The following is a 25,886-nucleotide window of genomic DNA, read 5'->3' on the forward strand; positions in this document are numbered from 1 at the left end:
AAAACAGAGTAGATGAAGAAATGTGAAAAATAAAACTGCTGATGAATTAAGGTGGTATGGGATACCAAACGAAACTTCTCCTACATATTTATGTACCCAAATTAGAGGGATTTGAAATACCCCCACCTTTCAGTATATTAAAGTGTAATTTTAATAATTTTTTTATTATTTTAATGAGAAATACAAAAACGATTTTTTTCTTGCATAATTCTTTTTTCATAAGCTTAATATTATAGACAGGCGTTTGCTAATATAAAGTGTTTATAAAAACAAAAATGACAAGAAATATGTCTTAGTATTTTTTTAATTTTCAACAAAAAATAAGCGTAAAAAACTGGGAAAACTTTATTTCTTGAAAACAGACGGATAACATTTCATGAAAGTCTACAATTAGAATGTATCTTAATATGTTAGCAAAGTGAAATAAACAAGTTGAAAATATATATATAAATGGAAAATATAAAATGCATTTAAAATTTTTTGAATTAAAAGATCCGAGCGGAAGAGTTATCCTTCTTTATTTTCCAAGGGTTGAAAAAACCTGGGTGCTATTTTAGAAATGATGAGCATTTTTTCCCAACCATAAAAAAATCGCACTTTGTAGTTTTCAACTTTGAGCGGTTTTGAAAACAATGCATGGACAATCGCTTTCCAGGACCTGTCTTGTTCAGAGCAATTGCATTCATCTGAACATTTTGGGACTATATACAACAGCTAGCTGATTTGTGACCAAACAGTTACTTCTTGAATTAAATAACAAAGAAGTCCAGCCCTGGTTAACGTGATAATTGATTGGTGATAATTCAGCACAATGTGAAGTAATTGCACTTATCCATGCCTCACTGCACACAAGGTGCTGTACAGTTACTCAAACAATTGAAATACAGCTTTTGCTTAAAAGTGTTCAAAAGCAGCAATGTTGAAACTACCTTTTACAGGGGTTTGCTTTTTTAAATGTCCGTTGTACAATTATAAGTAAATTTATAAACTTGCGATTTTTTTGTCTGTTTTTACTTAAAATGCCGACTTGTGAGAACTTGCATTGAAATAGGCTTCAGAGTGTTCTTTTCAACGGTGTATCTACAAATTTTGACCCGATAATAAGCACTCATGCAAATCAAAACAATACTTCAAACGGAAATACGTCATAACGTGGAGGTATCCCATACTACCTTAAGTCAACTTACAATGTACAGTACCAAAAAAAAAACAAAAAACAAAACAAAAACAAAAAAAAACTGAATATTATGTGTGAAATGGGCTAGGAAACAACAAAGTATGAAGTTAGTTTCTTTCATGTTCAATGATTCTGTGTTCTAACATTTTGAATTGACACCCAGAGGCTTAATGTTTCTAAGCCAGAAAAAAGTTTTAACCAATTTATATATTATTTCAAGTTTAATTTTTTGGTATGATCAGTGTTCACTTGATTTTGTTGGTAGATTATTTTCAAAATAAAGAGAATGCCCTCTACATTTATTATTCAAGTAGCCCCCCCCCCCTTGCAATTTTGTTCTGTTATTTACCTCATACACAAATAACAATATTAAAGCAAGGGAAAAAAATTCATACTCCAAACTAAAATAATTCTTGAGCAAGTGACAAAAAGATTCACACCTATTACTTTTTAAGCATAACCTTGATAACCATACTAATTTCTTGATTAAAAAATTTGAATTTAAATTTTGGCAATAATTGCCCTCTCAGTGTGTATTTAATTAAGCTGACAGATTTATACATTTTTCTTATAGATACTTGTATTACTAAAGATTTCAGTATTAAATAATAATTTAAGTACATAAACATGATAAAGAAAATATTTGTAATTTCAAAGACGTTAAAAAGTGCCCTCATGAAAACTTGTCGCGGCATAAAGTGCCCTTTTGATCATTGGATTACCATGCCCTTTTTAGGGTCTGGATTTAACACTGCTCCATACAAACCTCGTAAGTGTTTGGTGGAGAAATATGCATCAAATCAATTACATTTCTCCGGAACTGCCTTGTAACTCATTTCATATTTTACTCAGCATAAAGTTCTTCAAACATTTTTTTCTGTTGTCTAATTCTTACTTGTATATTGGTTTTGATCACAGCATCATGTAAGTAGTCTTTGAAAGCAAATCATAGTGTTGGGCGTGCTTCAAAGTAACTCAGAGTTCAAATGTATAACATTTGGAGGAATTTCAAATAAGATCACATGACTGTATCAGCAACATGGTAGAACACTTTTGACGCTAAGGTTAGTGTGCGAGAAACGAGCCACTCGAGGAGCTCCGAGTGCCGACCTGCTCGTCGGAGACAGCCGCCATTTTGGACCCGCTTCAAATTTTAAAATGCGAATATCTAGAGTTTGGATTAACCAATTTTAAAACAAATTGCATATTAAGCATTTACAAAAGAGTCTTTCTTAAATTTGCTAAAATCATAGAAAGGAAATTGAAAAGCAAATAAAGTTAAAAAAAATGCCCTTTTTTAAATTCGCTCCCGGTAGCAACAGGAAGTGGTGACGACGCACAAAAAGATGATTCTGCAAATCTAAAGGTCATGATCTATCTTCTCCAATAAGTCTCCAGTTCATATCTTTAGCCGTTCTTTAGAACGTTCATCGACAAAAGGCCATTTAAAAATCAGGAAATAGTCCATAACTTGGAACCAAAAGAGAATTTACCAAATTTTCCTTGTGAAGAACAAAGTTCATTTAATAACGCATTTTTCCTGAAAGTTTCACTGAAAACCACTGAACAGTTATCGAGAAAACGCCTGCTGAAAAAGCGATAAAAGAAATTCAGACACTCTGGATATTTAACCCTGGTCATCAGCGTGAAAAACCAATGTGCTAACCATTAACAATTAACTCTTTTGCATCACTTCCTGTCACGACCGGAAGTAACGGCGATGCGAGATTTTCACAATTCAAATAAACTGATGACTGACTATCAGTCCTGAAAGTTTTAGACTTCAGTCTTTTCCTGTTGCTGAGCAATATTGTGAGAACAAATTCTAATTTTGAGGACAGGTAAACACGCGACCCGAAGTGAATTTTAAATTAAAGAAATCTCTGACTTTTCTCTAGACATTTGCAATATTTACAACATACAAAAAATCATTTAGAGTACTTTATCGATAAGCAATATCTATGAGAAAGTTATAATTCAGAAGTCTCTGACGAGACTGTAGCTCTACTGGTTGTACTTATAAAGGAAGATAAAAGTAGCACTTGGACTTGAAACTTTGCAACAGCAATAAATAGAATAATGATCCTTGGTTAAGTCTCTTTTAGTGGCAAGATTTATTGCAATCAGACTGAAACTGTAGGAGGAGTAGCCTTTTAAAACAATTTTTACAGAAATTTCAATTTAAGTAACCATGGCAACATCATTCAACAAAATCAAAAAACAATAACATCAATTATGTATCTTAGTGTAGTTTACTTGTGAGCTAAGTTATACCAAATTCAGACCAAAACTGTAGGTGGAGTAGCATTTTGAAGGTATTTCAAGGAAAGAGCTAGGTACGTTAGCTAATGTCAACAGGCCCTGCAAAATGCTTAAAAAATAAAGTTTGTGTATCCTCACTAACCATGTATATTTATAAAGTTTATGATCCTTAGTCCTTGTATATGTAAACGTTTTGGCAGATCCAAGCTTCTTCTGCTGCTATGTAATATCCAAACCTATGCCGTATCCGGAAAACAAGCAATTTTCTTCACTTTTCACCGGGTTTTGAGAAAATTTGATGTGGCCACAAGCATCGGCCACTAACCATTTTAACCAGAAATAGTATAGCATAAAAGGGATTGATTTATACAGGTTTTGTTCTGGCTGTGGGCTGTGGCCACATTGAATTTTTACAAATTCTGATATTATCGGTCGTCTGCTATTCGGATCTTGACCTGAGGGGAATGGAATATTAGCTTGGTATTTTGATTATATTCGTAGAAAATAAATAACAGTCGAATACATGTTTATTTTATAGAACTCAAAATGATAAAATGCATTATTTTAATAACTCAGTTGTTAAAAATTTGTATTCGTGACCACCCTTTTTACTTTCGTTTTCATTCCAGGCAACCAAAACACAGGCAAATGTACACATGAAATGTCTAAATTTCAGACGGTGTGTTGTTAAAAGATATAATGAGATGTTATTGGGTTGTTTAATTTATAAAAAAGTATGATAATTTTAAGGCAAAAACCTAACGTCTCAAGGTTGTAGATACATCAAACTCTAAATATAGACGTCCTCATTGTTTACATTGACAACGTACAGTGACGCGCCATAAGTTTTTCCAATTTTTCAGTCTTTCGTTCGATATTTTACTGTAAACAATATGTTGTTTTATCAAACATTTGATTAAAAATAATTGAGAATTTCTCACAATAAGAGAAAACTGTAGTCAGATGATTCATTTTAGATATAAAAAATCTCAAATGAACAACTTTCCAATATCTATAAAAATGCTGGAAAGTTTACATGTTTCAATGCACAGATGAATTATTTTAATATTATAGCACTTACACCCTTTCTCCAAAAGCTTAATTAGTACATACTTATACTTAGTATATTTTCAGTATGATAATCTTTCAATGAATTAAATTTATATACCATCACATAGAAACGAAAAAGAAAGAAAAGAAAACAGCCATTTAAAATGTTTTTATGTCTTCTAAAAAAATAATTGAAATGATAATTGAGAACAGTAGAGGCATAAGTATATGTTATTTATGTCCCTGATTGAAAACAGTGAAATAATGCAGTAAATTGAAGAAAGAGAAAAAAGAACGGGGAAATTACATACAACTATTTAAGTTTTCCTTAGAAAAGTTAAGATGAGAATAAATCAAATAATGTTCGACTAAAATGATACTCATTATAATGAAAACTTCTGAATGGGACAGCTTCATATAATTTTATGAAATTCTAAGATATTGAAAATATTTTTAAAGCTATTTATGGCATATCTGAGCTTGAAATTAATAATACAAGACTGAGTGTAAATATATATATGATAAATGTTATTTACGTTCGAATTAAAATTTTCACCGATTTTGAACTTTAATAACCTCACGTTTCTATAGTTAAATTGACTTTAAATTTGTCTGTTATTTAAATGTGGAGTTGGTAAATAAATCGGTTATTGCTTTAAATTTTTAATATCTTTGAAACGCGATTGATTTAAATTGTATAATTTACAGGAAACTCCTATCTTTATATAAAGTAATAAAACAATTAGAAAGAATTTTCATTTTAATTTTGGTTACCTGAACTTATCAAAAAATACGCCAAATATGACTTTAAATTTATTTTATATATTTATAATTTTTTTAACTCAGTTATATTACACCCTCCCTTTTGTGACAGGAAAAACTCTCCAAAATATTTGCAAATTCATTGATTATTACTAAATCAAATAATATTAATAATAAAAATCTTGTTGTTTGTCATTGCATTCAACAGTACTATTTTAAATTTCGTGATGTCTGTTGTTCTCTCGAGTTTTCGTCAACGAACGATTTATAAGTATTGTGAGAAAAGGCGTGGTGTTCCTAGGAGGTTAAATATGATGAAAAGCATGATGATGACATGGAAATATGACAATTTAGAACCAATCAGAAAACGCATTGTGTAGAATAATTACAATGAGATATAATAATAAGATGTATGTGTGTATGTGTGTGCGGTGGTGGGGGGGGGTGTCCCACTTAGGCTATTTATAGGCTTCAGGGTTCTCCACATTTGAAAATTTAACCATGGAGGAAGCTGCGCGAAGGCGCAATGTGACCAAAAACACCAATGCATGTTAGACTTCCTAACCTTCATTAATCAATTGGTTAATTCACAAAACTTAACCACTGCAGCACAAAAAGTTGAAATAACCAATAATTTTTTAAGCTAAAAAATTAAAAATAAAAAGGATTATGTATCTTAAATACTCTACAAATGTACCAAAATTGGTCCAAAACTGTAGGAACATTTTGAAGGAATTTCAAAATAATGTTTTGATAGAGTAATCATGGCAACAGTTTTCAAAAACTGATATACAGAATTGATGTTGCCTGTTATGTAAAAAGTTTTATTTAAATATGACAAAAACTGATGAATTGGTAGTACATGTACTTTAAAAAAAGTTAACAGACACACAAACAAACGAAAGAGGACATCCTGCTAATGCCTAAGCTTTTTTTAACTGCATGATCTATGAAAACTTACTGGTGGCATACATAGTAAAAGTAACTTAGTATAACCGGGGGCATTAATTTGCATTAATGTAATTTTGCTTTCTCTATTCTGTCTTTCTCTAAACGTTATTTTTTCTACATATTGCATTTTCGCTGAGTTTCCTCCATTGTTTATTCCTCCACGTGCCCGTGCTAAAAATAGCGCCACACAAAGTTTCATAAACACGGGAGGTAACTCTAAAACTAAGACGACGATTGGCACTTACCATGCTTACGTACATTTTATCAGAAAGATAATAAAGTTAATACTTGAAAACAAAGCATGAGGAATTGATTAAATACAAAGAAAAGGAAATTTTGAAAGGGCTCATTTTTTTCTGGGCATACCTACTGCTCGTTATGATCTTTCATCAAATAGTGAACACGTTGGAATTTCCCGAAATTACATGTTTGTATACTACAGGATAATTAATTCTCAAGATATTGATCTTCAGCTGATTGACCCTCCATTGTCACGCTTCCCAGCATAGTCGCCGATCAACGACCGTGTTTGTTTGCACAGTCCGCTTTCCCTCGAGGCATGCCAGATGCATGGCAGTTGTAGTATAAACACAATTAACTACTCAAGTCATTAAAAAGTAGGTGTAAATACTAAAATGCAATAAAAATTTAACCATGGCGGCCGCCCATTTTAACCATGGCGCAGCTCGTTTAACCATGGCGGGCCGCCATGGTAAAACCCCTTGTGGAGAACCCTGAGGCTTATATATCATACTTAAAATCTCGGAAATCGGGAAGTTGAACTACTTGGCCAGGGATCTCAAGGTACATTCCCCCGACCCTGACCCTGACGTACGTACCAGCGGGCTTCATATTTTAGCGGCTATGGCACAGACAGCAATGCGCTAATTTATGAATACCGTAAATAAAGCATAACTATGTACAATGCAAGGCCCCATAATCTGTAGTGTTAATTTATGGTAACGCCATCTAGTCCATAGGAAGTCCTTGCGCTAAATTTCGTACACGTACAGTCTTGTCTTTTAATTGGATATAAAAAATATTTAGCGTTACAATATAAAGACTCAGGAGAATTATTTTCAGATCTTAATTTCTTGTTGTTGTTTGTCCCCAAATGATCAACAGTCAGGTTCCAAAGCTGAAACCATGAGATCTAGAGGAATGAATTCAACATGACCCTGGTTGATGCATTATTAAAAGTCATATTTGTTTAACTTTATGCTTACATAAGTACCCCACATTTCGAGACACTGGTAACCTTATCACTGTACTTTGCATCCAACTTAAGGCAACCCAACGTTATAACTTTTTTTGTAAAAAAAAAAATCGCCATCTTTAAGGTCGCAGACAGTGCGTATGGCCAAGGGGTGAAATGTTACAACCTTTTTATGAAGGGTTGAAAAAATATACCTATATTATTATAAATATATTGTGTATAAGAGGAGTTGACCATCTTCATTTTCTGATATCTTGGAGGGATGATGGATATGTATATATCACAAGTAATGCCCATGAAAACGGAACAACATCCAATCATAAAGTTATGTGTTGATATGGTACAAACGGCATCAGAGACATAATTCGTGATTGTTAAAATTACTGGGAATAATCGAAATATTTTTTAGCTCATTTGACAAAGCAATTCATCTCATATTTCACAAAGTTTGGGAAGAAAAGCATTGTCTGAATTCCCCATTAGACAAATGAAATTAAATTTTATCAGTACTATTATTTGAATTTACATCAGCTGTTTTGTATGGCTTTGCAAGTTCCCTGTTGGTAAGTTAGGAAGATTGATTTTTATTTATTCTTTGTTAGTTGACACCTTTGTCTGTGTTCCAAAGTCAAAGATCAATTTGCAAGGTCATCGTAAACTAAAAAAAATGCTGATGGAAATGATGAAGGCATGTCACCTAGAGCCAGACTCTGACTCAAAGATATGTGATTTAGATCCAGTCTATACGTTTTGACAAATAAAAGAAGTTAACTTTGACGTACAGTTCACAAGGAACCTTAGGGTCAGCTTTGATTTTTTTAGCTCTTCTGAGCCAAAGGCTCAAAGAGCTAATGTTATGGCCATTTGTGCGGTGTGCGTAAACTTTTTAGAATCTGGGCCATAACTCAAGAACCCCTTGGCCAATTATTGTCAAAGGATGAATCTTCATAACACTGCTTTCTCGCCCCTTTTTAAATGCAGAATTTTACCTTTTCAAATCTGAACATGGTTATATTGTAGCTTAAGTCTTCAAGCATAGTCTGTATAGATACTTAAAAAAGATTTTTTGGGAAGGAGACTTTCATTATATACATTATATCGATTAAATAAAATCGTATACTTCAACTACTTCACTGTAAAATCCTGGTTTCGCCATTACAACTATGTACGTCATTGTATTATTTGAATGAGAAGGCGGAGCGTCTATCAAGCGTGCAATTAGTGTGAATAGCATGTGTTCGAGGTGTACTGTTTTATGATAAACTGACACCTAAAAACCATCTTTTTTCGTGATAGAGACCGACAAAATATAAGCATACATTTTTAATTTGGCAGGCTTAACTTTGATTTTTTTTCTGCTTAACTTACGAGTTGTATTTGAAATGATTTACTGGAAATTCGTTAAATTATTTATACATTACATGTAAATACACAATGGAATTTGTAAACAGAACGTATAACAAAGAATACACTATTTTTAATTCAAACTTTAAAGAAACCTTTTTTTAAAAGAAATGATTAATTCATTTGAGCTTATTACATAATTAGAATTTATTTCATATGTATGTATATCTATATATATATATATATATATATATATATATATATATATATATATATATATATATACATATATATACTGTAATTTTTGGGGTATATGTCGATGGGGTTTATAGGTCGAAAGGCTCATTTTCAGCCATAATTTTCAAAAAATCCTTAGATAGGACAAATTTGGAAGATAGGACGAGGCTTGTTTATCGATTTCAAGAGATTCTTAGGTAGATATAACTGTACTACGTATTAGAACATGTATACCTCTTTAATTTAACCTGAGATATTAACGTATTGAGAAAATAAACTGGTATTTTTATGAGTACAGCATTGTAATAGTGTTTATACAAACATAGTTAAAACTTCCTTAAATTGTGATATAACGTGTTTTCTCCAACTTGCCTGTTCAATACAGTCGTAGTTTGACTGTTGTTAAATGCAAAAATACGGTAGTATACAACAGCTATAATCAGAGTAATACCCGAAATCAAACAATAATCATTTCCATTTTAGAACGTCGTGGACACATTCCTTTATTCCGACATTATTTACCGGGGTACAATATTAAATTCGATGACCGCCATTTTTTATATTTCTTGTCCAGGGATTTGCTAAAACACGTTTGTTGTAACAAATAAATTTAATTGAGAGTACATTTGCAATTTAACAGTCATCATGAATTTTACAGTTTTGTTTGTTCAATGATGTATAGCACTAATACCCCTGTAACGGCACATGGATCTGTTAATCATGCCCCGGAGGTGTTAAAACCAACACAGGTGTTAACACCTTTGTGTACACATGCAGTGTATATCCCTTTATCTGTCAGACAATTAAAATTCTATTAGAAGCCAATCTTTGTATAATTCAGTGTACCATTTGGGATATAAAACAAAATAGTTATGACTAGAATAAATTTAGGAATTTACTGGCAAAAATTTATTTCACGCATTTTACATTTAAATAAATATCACAAGACAATGAAAAAATATTTAGGTATACTATTTCAATTAATCGTTACAAATAAATGGTAAAAAAAAAAAATTACAATTGCGATTGTGAAAACTCTTCCGTATTTTAAACTTTGATGCGGTTGCGGTTTTATTTTTAGTAAACGATTGCGACTTCCAACTTCACAAGATGGACACAGCATGTTGTAAATATAATTTGAGACATTATTTACTAGATGATATATTATTTTTTTTTTGCACATCGACGGATATTTAATGGAACTTATTTTGTAAGAAATCAATGGAATAAATATTTAATTCTTTATTGTTTATTTTTTCTCGGTAAAATAATTTTTTAAAAATACGAAAATGGCACAGATTTGCTTTGAAATTGACCTAAATTTTACTGATTTTGGGGCATTTCTCATAAACTTGAGCCTTAGATAGGTCAATTCGTTAAATAGGACGACCCCAGCAGTTCTGAGGAAAAAAGTATCATCCTATCTTCCAAAACTTACGGTATATATATATATATATATATATATATATATATATATATATATATATAATTTTGCAAAATCTGAGTTTTACAACAAATACACATAGATGGTTGAATTATGATATAGAACTACACTCTGTGTATAAAAAATAATTTGTTAAGAAAGTGAAGATTTAAACGTCAATACACGTCAGTTTCATCGCTGGTGAATAAAGAAACATCAGTATCAGTGTACATGTACTTTGTACAGTCCAAATTACATTGTTTCAAAAAAATGATGTTTTATTCATGCCATATGTAATATGATCTTCCTCAGTTAGAAATTCATTAATTGTTGAAATCCACTCCTGTACTTTTTGATTTCAACAGACTCCCTCCCTGTAGTAAGATAAACAATAAATCCCTCCGAGGTATTCTTAACCCCCTCTTTCATTCGACTGATTTTTTTTCCTAATATCTAAATCTTGAATGATACGTTAATCGGACATGTGAAAGAGTCATACAAGTGCATTTTCTTGCTTTAAAACATTATGCATTAAAACTACTGGCGAACATGGACTTTTTTACATGATTTGTAAAAAAAAAAAAAAAAAAAAAAGAAAGAAATATATATATATATATTTGTCAGATTTTGTGTCGATGTAAAAAGTTTTAGCATTTGCAGTGTCGTCAGAAGAAACCTGAGCCTTCCCTCTATTCAAATTAGGGGTGCATTTTGTGCAAATGTATTCATCCAGAGACTTTTTATTAGATTGATTGATTGATTGTATGTCGTTTTCAATTAATCAAATGAAGAGTCACTGGATGAATACATTTGCCCAAAATGCACTTTTCATTCGATACACAGGTCTTTTTAGCGCTCAGTACTTCAATTGGAAGTATGCATTTGTGCACTTGTAACAAACAGTTCATTTTTCTAAAGATATGATGAAATGGTGTTTTTCAAATAACGGTCTAGAAAATTAATGACAGTTTTAAGTGAAAAAATATCTTTTATATCTTCCAAGAGTCAATGAACATAGCACTGAATAAGATGTATATTTAGGAACAAAGGCAAATGTATAATTTATACCAACAGTAATTTAAATTTTAAAATTCTGTATTTATGAGACACAGGCGGTAAGTGCAAGCTATATGCTACAGGCCTTCAATATAAATTGATAGATACCAAAAAAAACTCAAACAAAATCAACTGAAATAGCGTTTGATAAAAAGTAAATCAAAAATCTGAACACATCTTAATCATAAAAAAGTTTTCTCCCAGAATTTTAATTATCCATTTGAAAATGATCTGACCATCATAGCTCGCAGACAACAGACAAGGTGTCGCATAGGTGTGCTCAAAGCATGAAAGTGAATAGATTTGAGTCACGTGTTCAGTGCTTTGTTATTCATGAGGTCAAAGACGGGTTGAAATTTGTAAACAAGGTGCCTTTACTATAGAGAGAAGTACCCGTGATTTTGCACCTTTTTGGAAAATAACAAATGAGCACAAGACTGTTTCAATTTCTTTCATGAATGTAATTGACATATATAACTCTTTACAATGACCGTATTTACGACAACTTGAAACATCCATGCACTCATATAAAAAATGGGCTTGCAAAATGGGGGTGTGGCCTAAAGTCTACAAGAAATCGATGTAAACAACGTACCCCTGCTATATTAATCAGATAAATACTTAATTACAGTGCAAGGAAGTAAAACTTGAAATTGTTGAGGCAAAAATATGTAGAAAATCTTGAATTTTAATTTTTTGTAAATTATTGGGGGCCAGATTTGGACATTTAAACGATTCATTCTTTGTCAAAGGGTATCTTTGGCCCAAGGGCTTCCTTTTATACTAAAACTAGGGTTGTGACCCTTAAACAAGGGGAGATAATTAGGAAAATAGAAACAAAAGTACTGGTTGCTAAAAGATCTTCTTCTCAAGAACCACTGGGCAGATTATCACCAAACTTACACAAAAGCATGAGGATATGTTGTAGATTAACATTTGCATGGGGAATTGCCCTGGGGCAAAGGGCGTAGTCTCAAGGTCTCTTCCAAAAATTACATTTTATTAAAATGTTGATATTTTGCTTACTATAAGGACTAGGATCATCAAATCTTGTCAGTTGATGCATCTAAGGACCTCATATCATGTTGACTCAAAAGTAGGTCACGGTGACCTACTTTTTAAATTTTGTGGCCATTCTTTTTAAAAATGATTTAGAGGCATATTTTGAACAATTTAAGGTCTATGATCATCAAACTTTGTCAGTTGATGTATCTTGGGACCCCGAAGTACATCAACTAAAAAGTAGGTCACCTTGACCTACTTTTTGAACTTTATGGCTAATCTTTTTCATAACAATTAAGGTCATTAATTCGAATACCAAGAGGTTTAGAATCATTAAATCTTGTAAGATGATGCATCTTGGGGCTGTAAAACATATTTATTAAAAAGTAGGTCACAGTGACCTACTTTTTGAACTTTGCAGGCATTTGATTTCAAAGCGTTTTAGAGGCATAATTTGGACATTTTAAGACCTATGATCATAAAACTTTGTAAATTGATGCATCTTGGGTCCTCAAAAAAGGTCAACTGAAAAGAAGGTCACCGTGACCTACTTTTCAATTTATATGACTATAATTAAATATTTCAGGTACTAATTGGCTTAGAATCATCAAACTTTGTCAGTTGATGCATCTTGGGTCTTCGGAGTAGGTCGACTGAAAAGTAGGTCACCTTGACCTACTTTTGAAAATTTATGGCTTTAATTAAATATTACTCCTTGTAAACACAGCTGTAAAAATTGTCACAACTGTAAAATTTATCACTCATTCATCAAGGTGATTCATACGCTTAAAATATGATAGTTCTAGCAAAATGGCTTTAATTAAATATTTTGGGTACTAATTGGCTTAGAATCATCAAACTTTGTCAGTTGATGTATCTTGGGTCCTCGGAGTACAACAACTATAAAGTAAGTCACCGTGACCTACTTTTGAAAATTTAAGGCTTTAATTAAATATTTTGGGTATTTATTGGCTTAGAATCATCAAACTTTGTCAGTTGATGCATTTTGGGTCCTTGGAGTACAACTACTGAAAAGTAGGTCACTGTGACCTACTTTTGAAATTTTATGGCTGTATTTAATATTTTTTGCGTACTATTTGGCTTAGAATCGTCAAAATTTTTCAGTTGATGCATCTTGGGTCCTCGGAGTAGGTCAACTGAAAAGTAGGTCACCGTGACCTACTTTTGAAAATTTATGGCTTTAATTAAATATTTTAGGTACTAATTGGCTTAGAATCATCAAACTTTGTCAGTTGATGCATCTTGGGTCCTCGGAGTACAACAACTGAAAAGTAGGTCACCGTGACCTACTTTTGAAAATTTATGGCTTTAATTAAATATTTTAAGTACTAATTGGCTTAGAATCATCAAACTTTGTCAGTTGATGCATCTTGGGTCCTTGGAGTACAACAACTGAAAAGGTCTAAAACTGAAAGGTCACTTTGACCTACTTATAAAAATTTATGGTTATAATTTAAAAAAATATTTTAGGTATTAATTGGCTTAGAGTCATCAAACTTAGTTGATGGGTCCTCAGAGAATGACAAGTGATAAGTAGGTCACCATGACCAACTCTCAGGTACTAATTGGCTTAGAATCATCTTGGTTTTTCAGAGTGTGAATTGGAATTTCAAGTGTTTATCTAAATATACAGGATACTTAGAGGTTTCAAACAGAAGTTATAGGTTATACAGTTTATCGGAAGAGCAATTCAAGGCCCTTGGGCCTCTTGTTTTTTGGTTATTTGTTATACCAGTAGCTTACTTTCATTCCCCCATTCGTCCCTTTCTCAGCGCGATAGAGACGTAGAATATATTTTTACTTTAAACAAAACCTTGGAGTAACTCAGAATTTCAGGTCCCTGCCCCCCTGGGGCCTGAGGGGTGGGGCTAAAAACACCAAAAATAATGCAATCTTTAAAAATCTTCTTCTTTACTCCTGGACTACTTAGCAGTCAAACTGTTGTTATGACTGTAATAAGGCCAAATAAAAAAATATGTGTGGTTCCGGTTACCCAACCTTCCCTATTTTATACCCCCGACCCTAAACTTTTTTTGGAAATTTTCATATTTTTTCTGCAATTTTCCCCGAATTCCATCAATGGCTCCAGTTTAAGTTTAGCTTCAGCAATGATGGCCTCCTTGCAAAACGTAGTGCAAGTGTTTAATAGTGTTAAATCCAAAGCAAGCTGGCATGTAGGTGTCCCCTACCAATATTGACTGGTATATTATCACACCACATCTAAATGCAATTTGCAAAGCAGTGATAGGTATTATTTAGAAAAAATTAAGAAAATCATTTTGTTAAAAAAAAATTCCCTACCTACTTACCCTAATTTTTTTTGGAAGTGTAACCGGAACCACACATATTTTTTTGTTTGGCCTAAGCATTGAGCCCTCTACCAAAATTGTGAAATTCATGGCTCCAAAGTCAGGGGTTCTGGTGCTAGGGTGGGGCTATATAGATCATATATAGTGAAAAAGCATTGTTTCTTTGAAAATCTTCTTCTCTGCTCCTGGGTATTAAATAAAGTAACTAAGTACATAGTTATGATGAGCAAGAGTGCCTCTTCCAAAATTGTGAATTTCATGGCCCCAGGGTCAGGGGTTCAGGTGTTAGGGTGGGGCTCTATTGATTATATAGTGAAAATGCCTTAATTCTTTGAAAATCTTCTTCTCTGCTCCTGGGTATTAAATAAGCTAACTAAGTACATAGTATAATGAGCAAGAGTGCCTCTTCCAAAATTGTGAATTTCATGGCCCCAGGGTCAGGGGTTCAGGTGTTAGAGTGGTGCTCTATTGATTATGAAGTGAAAATGCATCAATATTTGAAAATCTTCTTTTCTGTCCCTGGAGATTATTTTAACAAACTTAGTGCATGATTATGGTAGGCAAAGATGCCTCTTCCAAAATTGTGAAATATATTGCCCCAGGGTCAGGGATTCTGGTGGAAGGGGGGGGGGGGCTCTATTGATGATATAGTGAAAAAGCATAATATCTTTGAAAATGTTATTTTCTCTTCTGGTTATAAAGCAAAGAAACTAAGTGTATAGTTATGATGAGCAAGAGTAAAATTCATTCAGAATTTTGAGTTTCAAGGCCCCTGTGTCAGATGTTCTGGTGTAAGGATGGGGCTCTATTGATAATATAATGAAAATGCATTAATTCTATTAATTAATCCTGTCTGCTCCTTAGTGTTGAGCAGATAAACAAATTGCATAGTGAAGATGAAAGGGTACTTCTAACAGAAATTTTAAAAATTGTGGTCCTATCCCAGGGTCAGGGGTTCTGGCATTACCAGGGATGGGGGGGGGGGGGGGGGCTATTGACAATATAGTGGAAATGTTTAATTCTTTGAAGTGCATAGTTATGATGCTGAGGGTAACTCTTCCAAATTTGTAAATTTCTTGACCCTGGGTCATAGGTTCTGGTGTTAGGGTATGGATGTGTTGAATGTGTAGTTAAAAAAAAGCATTATACATGTGAAATTCTTCTCTGCTTCTGGCAAACTGAGTAAAAGTTTTGATAAGCAAGGGTATTTTTACCAGATTTTTGAACATCTGGACCATTTGGTCAAGCAATCAGGTCCTGGACAGGGCTCTATTAATTTTTATTCTACTGAGAGAAGTCATTCCCCTTTTCCATTCACCTTTGATAATTAATCACTGTAAATAATGTATTTGAAAGGTTAATAGAATAATAGAATTATGCTAGAATTTTTATTGTATAATACAAAAAGTACTTTCTTAGTTTTAATGATCAGGTAGACCTGTAAATAACAGATAAATAAGAATTATCATGAAAACACGCGCATGCACGTGTGCTGCAATCTGATTAGCTTAAACTTTAAATGGTTATAACTTTCTTGGTTCTCAACAAAACAGGATGAAATTTAAAATATAGATAGGTATAATAGATTCCTACATTATGCTACTATCAAAATTGAATGCAAGAACATGCATGCACGTGCGCATTGCGTTAAATGACCAATATCCTTGATATAGCCGTAAATTTTAAATTTTTGATGAAATGCTTTGAAACTCACAAAATAGAAATATAAAAAAAGTGTAGACAAGATGATATGGTCAACATGCACATGTATGCACCTGCACGCGCATGCAACAGGGGTCGAAAATAACGGGAAATACTCGCTAAATGCGAATTAAAAACAGAAATTGTGAGTTAAAAGCGACCTGTGGTCGCCAACTTTTGCGAGTAAAAAAACCGAACTTTTTTGGATTTTTTTTTCCCAGTTTATTCCAGGATGTGCAATTAGCATTATCTCATGCCCGGGGCTACCATTTTTGGGGTCGGGCTAGTGATTTTATGCTCAGAGGTAGCCCCTCGAGCTAGTAGAAATTAAAATTACCCATGTAATACATGAAAAGCACTACAGGTATTTTTATTCACTTTTTAGATCACCTGAGCCGAAGGCTCAAGTGAGCTTTTCTGATCACATTTTGTCTGTAGTCCGTCTGTCCGTCTGTCTGTCTGTCCGTCCGTCCGTCTGTAAACTTTTCACATTTTCGACTTCTTCTCAAGAACCACTGGGCCAATTTCAACCAAACTTGCCACAAAGTATCCTTGGGTGAAGGGGATTCAAGTTTGTTCAAATGAAGGGCCACACCCTCTTTCAAGGGGAGATAATAAAGAATAAGTGAAAAATTAATGGCATCTTTTAAAAATCTTCTTCTCAAGAACCACAAAGCCAGGGAAGATGAAACTCATGTGGAAGCATCCTCAGGTAGTATAGGTTCAAGTTTGTTCAAATCATGACCCCCAGGGGTAGGGCGGGGCCACAGTGGAGGATCAAAGTTTTACATAGAAATATATAGGAAAAACCTTTAAAAATCTTCTCAAGAACAGCAAAGCCATGATGAGTCATATTTATATGGAAGCATCCTCAGGTAGTGTAGATTCAAGTTTGTACAAATCATGACCCCCGGGGGTAGGGCGGGGCCACAATGGAGGATCAAAGTTTTACATAGAAATATATAGGAAAATCTTTAAAAATCTTCTTCTCAATAACAGCAAAGCCCTAATTGGATAATATTTATATGGAAACATCCTCAGGTAGTGTAGATTCAAGTTTGTTCAAATTATGACCCCCGGGGGTAGGGCGGGGCCACAATGGAGGATCAAAGTTTTACATAGAAATATATAGAAAAAATCTTTAAAAATCTTCTTCTCAATAACAGCAAAGCCCTAATTGGTCATATTTATATGGAAGCATCCTCAGGTAGTGTAGATTCAAGTTTGTCCAGATCATGACCCCTGGGGGTAGTGCAGGGCCACAATGGAGGATCAAAGTTTTACATAGAAATATATAGGAAAAATCTTTAAAAATCTTCTTCTCAATAACAGCAAAGCCCTAATTGGTCATATTTATATGGCAACATCCTCAGGTAGTGTAGATTCAAGTTTGTTCAAATTATGACCCCCGGGGGTAGGGCGGGGCCACAATGGAGGATCAAAGTTTTACATAGAAATATATAGAAAAAATCTTTAAAAATCTTCTTCTCAATAACAGCAAAGCCCTAATTGGTCATATTTATATGGAAGCATCCTCAGGTAGTGTAGATTCAAGTTTGTTCAAATTATGACCCCGGGGTTAGGGCGGGACCACAATGGAGGATCAAAGTTTTACATAGAAATATATAGAAAAGATCTTCTTCTCAATAACAGCAAAGCCCTAATTGGTCATATTTATATGGAAGCATCCTCAGGTAGTGTAGATTCAAGTTTGTCCAAATCATGACCCCTGGGGGTAGGGCGGGGCCACAATGGAGGATCAAAGTTTTACATAGAAATATATAGGAAAAATCTTTAAAAATCTTCTTCTCAGGAAAAGTGAAGCCCTAATTGATCATATTTATGTGGAAGTATCCTCAGATAGTGTAGATTCAAGTTTGTTCAAATCCTGACCCCCCGGGGGTAGGGCGGGGCCACAATGGAGGATAAAAGTCTGAAATAGAAATATATAGGAAGATATCTTCTAATGAAGAACTGCAAAGCCATGATTAGTCATTTTGATATGGAAGCATCCTCAGGTAGTGTAGATTCAAGTTTGTTAAAATGATGACCCCAGGGGATAGAGATGGGCCATAATGGGGGATCGAAAATTTTACATAGGAACATATAGGAAAATATCTTCTTCTCAAGAACTGAAAATCATGTTTAGTCATTTTGATATGGAAGCATCCTCAGGTAGTGTAAATTCAATTTTGTTGAAATGATGACCCCCGAGGGTAGGGTGGGGCCCAATAGAGGGATCGAAAGTTTTACATAAGAACATAGAAAAAAATTTCTTCTCAAGAACAGAAAAGCTATGTTTAGTCATACTGATATGGAAGCATCCTCAGGTAGTTTAGATTCAAGTTTGTTCAAATGATGACCCCTGGGATAGGGAGGAGCCACAATGGGGGATCAAATTTTTACAAAGGAATATATGGGAAATTTTTTAAAAATCTTCTCAAGTACAACAAAGCCATTTGTTATATTGACATGGAAGCATCATCAGGTAGTTAAAAATTCAAGTCCCCCCCCACCCCACCCCCCGTAATCTTTTCAGTACTGAACTGATTTGTGCTTTTGCCTTGCCAATGTGCTCAGGTGAGCGATGTGGCCCATGGGCCTCTTGTTTGCTATTACATTCCCAAGCAATGAAAAATATCCAGGAAACATTCTCCTATAATTCGTAAATCTCCATAATCTCATCCATTTTGCAGTACTATCTGACTTATTTACTTCTTAAAACGATCGTTTTTTTCCCTAATCCGAATTTCCTCCATTTCCTTGTTTATGGTAAATACATGTAGATATTTACGATCACTTAATCAACTAGAGAAAAAGTGTTAAGTGATTTTCAAAAAATATATTTGCAGTGTATTTAATAATTCCGCTTCAATTTAAATGAGATAGACGTGCAACAACCAGAAAAAAGGAAGATAATTTATTTTTAAATTCATTTTCTTTTTCAATCATAATTATTGATTTATATACGATTCAATTTTTCTAGAGGGAATTCAACTTGAATTTTAAAAAGAATTACCTTACGACCCTGAGTTTTTCAACGATAAACTACCGTTTTATTTTCTTTCATTGTTTGTTGCTACTCCCCCCCCCCCCCCCCCCCCCCACGTTTGAGCTAGTAACTATTTACTTGGGGCTAGTAATTTTATTGCTGCCAGTACTTGCACTAGTCTGTGGGCTAGTGCTTGAATTTTTTTAATTGCACACCCCCTGTATCCGTTCAGATTTCATCTTGTATAAAACGACCTAAATTAACTCACAAGATGTAAATAAGTTTTCTATGAAATTATTCAAGTAATTCTTAAGTTAATTTAATAATTACTGTGTGAGGAAAAAAAATGCTAGTGAAAGTTCAATATTGCTAGTAAGAAAAAATTCCACTAGCTAAAATTTGCTAGTGGTCAAAAAAGTTAATTTCGATCCCTGGTGCAAAGCATAAAATGACCAATATACTTAATATAGCTGTTACTTTTATACTTTTTGATGAAATTCTTTGATACTCAGTTTTATAAAATATATTAATAGTGTAGACAAGATGACATGTCATCCTGCACATGCATGCGCGTGCGCGCGCGTGTAATGTGTAAAACGACCAATATATCTGATTGCTTTATTTAATGAAGCTTACAGGAAATAAGACACCAAAAGGGAGTTGGGGAGCGTTTGGGGAACATCTGTAACGGTTCCTGTTACAATTATAACTAGTTTCTAGTATGTTATTGTCTTATCGATCATTTACATGGTTGTATTGTTGTTATATTTTCAAGTGAGTGTGAAGGCCCTAATTGGGCCTCTTGTTAGTAAATGTCATATTTGTATATAGATTGTAAAAAAAACAAACTATCAAATTGAATGTATTTCAGCATCTGCCAACAAATGCTTTGGAGAAAGAAAACAGCAAAAACTTGGACAAAGTATTACTAAAAGATCTTGCAGCATACAGGTAAAGAATATCACTTTCAATTTAAACATGTTAAAATTTTGTACATAAATGTATTTTGATACTGTTTACTTAAGAAATAAACAACAATGTTAAAAAAGTTCACTAGGAAATGAACTTGGTTGGTCAAAGGGCTTCTCAGTAGATTTGATCACGTACCAACCAAGTTCATTTCCCAGTGAACTTTTTAACATTGTTGTTTGTTAATTATATTTACATTTGAGATGAATGTTCTGAATAGAACTGCATTTATTACACAAACGGCCCGTCGTATTGTTATGTTGTGATGCGCAATGACCTAGAAGTTGTTTGGTCTTGAGAGTTTGCCTCACTCCAACATTTGAATATTTACATTGGTGTTCAGCAGTCCAGTTCAGGTAATATCTGTTCATAATTAAAAAAAAAAAAAAAAACAATGATCGCTATTGAGAATAATCTTACTATTATTGTATGAGTTCTTTATATATTAAGTCAAAAGCGGTGGTATCGTCGGTTTCAGTTTACATACCTTCAAAGGAATTTCTAGTTAAAAAGGTAAGCGCGATTTTAGGCTAATTATATTATTCAAAACATTCTTCACACCAAAGAAAGATCTAATAAACATCTGTTGAATGAAAAACATCCATGTTATTTAATCTTTTTCATCGCTATCGAGTTAGAAGTTCAGAAAGCAGTTTCACTGTGACAGAAATATGTAGACAAGATATCATCTCACCGTGTGATTCTGTCATGCCATGACCTCTGACCCCCTAATAAGTTCATACAGAATTGAACATATCATCTGCACATAAAAGAACTTTGCATTCAGAATTGATACTGACACTGAAGTCATTTACATACAATAAAAATAAAAGAGGCCCAAGTATACTGCCTTGAGATATCCCACATGAAATACATTTACAATTTGTTTTCTACTGTAAAAGTAAGAATTAAACCATCCAACTTATTTTACACCAATGACTTGGAGTTTTTCACAAAAAAAATTGTGGTCTACTGTGTCAAAGGCTTTCTGAAGATCTAAAAGAACCATTCCAGTATAGAACCCTTTAGCTGTTTTAGATTTTAAGTGATCTGTTAAGTGAATTAAACAACTGTCAGTAGAAAAGAACTTCTAAATAAATACTGTAAAATTTGTCTGAATGCAGATGAAAATGTTCATAATTTATAACTTATTGGAAAAGTTTTATTTTTCTTTTTAGAATTGCTTTTACCTCATATTCCAATATAATTGTAAACTTTACAGTGTATGCATGTGCCATTTAGAATTCACATGGTACAAATAAACATCTCTAAGATTGCTCCAGTTTGTACAACCTTTAAATTTCTGGCAGATTCTAATTACGTTTATTTTGTATGAGGAGAGAATATTCATTTTTCTCAAACTGTTGACATCAACTTTATACCTTAATATTTCTTAAGATATATTGGGTAAATTTGAATGAGAAAGCACATGATTTGTAGTTGTACTGTCGCTTTATTAATTTCTTGAAAATATACACACTCTGAAAGAATTGAGAGTAATATTATTTAATTTGAACACAGGGCCAAATTCAACATCAAACGCACCTTGTCCTTTATTAATGATGCAAAAATGACAAAATTGTAGTACTCAATATTGTAAAAATGTTTTTCCAAGTTTTAATGAATATTTTAACATTGAGTCTAAGGTACTGGTTTATGGAAGAACCCAACACGGTATTGCAATTTATATTAGAAGAAAAATTGAAAGTCAATTATGTCAAAAGTTGAGTGAAAAATACAATGTTTTTCATTTTAGTGTTTGATAAAATAATGTTTTGGATTGTTGAGGATGTTGTCATTCCTGTATTTTGTTTGCCATAAAAGAATTCTCTCTCTCTCTCTCTGTGTAGATAAAGAGAATTAAAACTAGATACTCATTGCCTATGCAATAACAGGTCTTCCGTTTTCTTGATTCTTTTGTCAATTGATTTGAAAAAAAAGCTGAAAATGCAAAAAAAAAAAAAAAAAGAAGTTCTCCCAGCAGGGATCGAACTCAAAACCTTTGGTTTATAAGGCAGGCGCGCTAACCACTAGACAGCTATTGGACAATCATGTAACAATTGCAACATCAAGAAACACACGCATACAAATAAAATCATTAAACAAAACTGACCAAAGATAAAATACTTAAATGTACATGTAAGGCCAATGGCTAATTATGTTGAAATTGCACCTACAATATGTAAACTGTAAAGATATGTGACTGGCCAATGGCCTTGTAAATTTTTTCTAGGCCAATGGCCTGGTAGTCTGTGGAAGGCCGATGACCTTCATATGTGAGGCCGATGGCCTGTAATAAACTCATGTGACTGGCCGATGGCCTTGTGAATAGCTTGGCTGATGGCCTGTAAGTGACTGGCCGATGGCCTTGAACTTGAGTGGCCGATGGCCTTGGTGAATTAAGTGGCCGATGGCCTGTAAGTCTGGAAGGCCGATGGCCTTGTAGTAGAGGCCGATGGCATAACTGCGTGTGTCTAGGCCGATGGCCCTGCATATGCATGTATAGCTGTTTCTAGTGAGTTTTCTTTTGGGGAAAAATAACACATGTTCATGTGTTAAGTGCCCAAACGAAGGTATTACAAAAGTTATGAAATTTGAAAACAAATTGTAATAGCTGAGAGCCCCAAAAGGAAAGAAGGGAAGTTATAACCACCATCCTTAATTTGATAATTGAACCCAATTACCAATCATAAGCAGTTTAAATATACATTTGTTGACAATGATTATAATAAACATCAGTTACAAGAGTTAAAAGTATATTAAGGTTCTGGTAATGAATAAGCAAATTTTACCTACTGTACATAAGTGGTTTTCTTGCTTTATACATGATGTGTAATAGACTATACATTTTTAGGAGTATAATAATAGCCTTGAAAATTTTTTGAAAAAAGTTGAAAATATTACTAATACTCAGTACAGAATAATGCATCCATCAAGAACAACATAAAAATACGTACAAGAACTATGCACATGTGATACATCACTAGTAATCACTACAAATTCTCGTAACTGTTACTTAAAACCTCAGTACAGAATAATGCATGGACATCAAGAGCAACATAAAAGATATGTACAAGAACAATGCACATGAGATACATTCAACTAATTATTTACAAAATTCTCGACACATATTTTCATCATAAACAACTACTTGAGATCCTTATAATGACAGTAACATAAACATTTCCTTCATTGAATACATCATACACATTTCATCATTGAAAACACATAGCTTTCTGTGCACGTGATAACGTTACATGTCGGTACGAATATATCTGCTGTAACAGTCTGAGCTCCATCTACTGAGTGTTTTTATCATATGGTCATCAACTTTGCCAGAGGCAGCAGACGTAGCTGCCCCAATCCTAAATGAATGTCCATTAAAGTTTTTGTCATCATATCCTAACACTTTAAGTAGCTGTTTGAGTTTGTTGATAAAATAATTTCGCGTCAATGGGTTTCCACTTTCATCAACAAATAAAGCTGCAGTTCTGTTACCGTTGATCCTTGATTTTCTTAACTTTAAGTATTCTATCATAGATTTAACCGGACACACCAATTTGTCAGTTTTGAAAATCCTGATGTTAATTCCTTTTCGAAATGGATCAGTATTGGAGGTCTTCAATACCAAAGTGAATGCACTCATAGTATCGTCCATAAGTATGTCTACAACATTCAAAATATCCTCTTCTTTATTATTCTGCACGGTAAATTCCCCACATCTAAGATACGCAAAGAATGCTAACGAGAAGGCAGCCATGAGCATTGCATCGATGAATTTGTCAAACATTCCACGCAGTAGTAATTTATGCATTTGTAATAAAATGTCATAAGTTATAGGACGTCTTTTTTTTTTGACTGCTCTGCTTCTGAATGCCTCTTAACACAGCCTGTAGTTTTTGGCAACTGTCATTTGAAGTGCACAAAGGATTAAGCACTCCGGTTTTAACGTAATGAAATCTTATTGCTGCTAGATACAGTTTTATTGTACTGTGGCTTAGATTTAGAGCTTTACAACAGTGTGTTACAAAAAATATCAAAATCTGTTCAGACACAGGAGGTGGACAGTAATCATCTGCTGCAATTCCAATCGATGACAAGAAATGACAAAATGTATTAAATCCTACTTTGTAAGCGCTTTTGGTATTTTTACTTAAAGACGATTCACAAAGTACCTCTGCTTGTTTTGCTAATAAAGGATAAGCTCCTGGAGAGATGGAATTTCTACTGGGTGTGCTGATGCCAGTGGAGCTGCCTGCCTGAATTTGGTCATCTGAAAACGAGATAAAGAGTCTGCTAATACGTTTCTCTTTCCAGGTACATGATCACATAGAATAATGAAATTATCACAAGCTGATTTCCATGTTAATTTTCTTAGTAATTTCATAATCATTGGTGATTTAGATCTACGTTTCTTGATAATTTGTATTGTAGCTAAATTGTCACACCAGAATTTGATTCTTTTGCCTGACCATTCATGACCCCATATTACTGTAGCTACAACAATTGGGTATAATTCTAATAATGCCATAGAGAGTGGGTCATTTCCTAAATCACTGATTTCACTTGGCCATCTTCCTTGAAACCACTTTCCACTGTAAAAACCACCAAATCCATGGTTTGACGAGGCATCTGTATATAATGCAATGTCAGTAGCACATGTCACATTTTCCTCCAGGAAAAAAGATTTTCCATTCCATTGTCTAAGAAATGTCTCCCACATGGCAAAATCTTGTCTGCATTCTGCAGTCAAATTCACATGATGGTGCAGTTCTGACACGGTGTAAGCTAATGCAAGTAAATATGATGTAAATGATCTTCCTGCTGGTATTACTTGTGCAGCAAAGTTGAAATGACCTAAAAGACATAGAAGTTCACGTTTAGTGCACGAACATTTTGCTTTGAGATTATTTATGAGGGAGAATTATGCGTTCAACTTTCTCCAATGGAATACGGGCTTCCATTAATGCAGAATCCAATATTATACCTAAGTATTCAATTTCGGTACATGGACCCACTGTTTTCTTTGCTGAAATTGGTATACCTAACTTTCTGAAGACCATAGTGATGACAGCCATGCATCGAAATCCTCCGTCCCCTGGAGGATCAATTGTCAAAAAATCATCCAGCAGGTGTAACACATGATGAATATCATAATTGTTCTCCAAAATCCAACACACAGCTTGCGAAAGCAAGTCAAAAATTTTTGGACTGCTCCTGCATCCAAACACTAATCTTCTGTAAAAATAGTATTGATTTCTCCACTTAATGCCATAAAATGGTTGAACTATCTGAGCGATGGGGATCAGTTTGAATGCATCCACGATATCTGTCTTGCATAAAAGTGAATGATTTCCTAGTGTTTTAAGAATATTTATTGCATCGTCTATGCGTACATGTTGTAACGAATATTC

The 25,886-nt window shown here is 33.6% G+C and overlaps 1 protein-coding gene and 1 pseudogene across 2 annotated transcripts in view; one reads left to right on the forward strand and one right to left on the reverse strand.

The window, feature by feature from the left end:
- LOC133192068 (protein-associating with the carboxyl-terminal domain of ezrin-like) overlaps positions 1-25,886 on the forward strand; it is a 474,471-nt gene that overhangs the window by 331,028 nt on the left and 117,557 nt on the right. For both annotated transcript variants that reach the window (XM_061327911.1, XM_061327912.1), the window contains one exon: positions 20,375-20,454. In XM_061327911.1, the coding sequence (XP_061183895.1) occupies positions 20,375-20,454 (80 nt within the window). The remainder of the gene's footprint in view (positions 1-20,374; positions 20,455-25,886) is intronic.
- On the reverse strand, positions 23,688-25,364 carry LOC133192353 (uncharacterized; annotated as a pseudogene).

This window comes from Saccostrea echinata, unplaced genomic scaffold (genome assembly GCF_033153115.1).
Source record: "Saccostrea echinata isolate AGI-Se365-2 ecotype Australia unplaced genomic scaffold, CSIRO_AGI_Sech_v1 ptg000025l, whole genome shotgun sequence".
Classification (NCBI taxonomy): domain Eukaryota; kingdom Metazoa; phylum Mollusca; class Bivalvia; order Ostreida; family Ostreidae; genus Saccostrea; species Saccostrea echinata.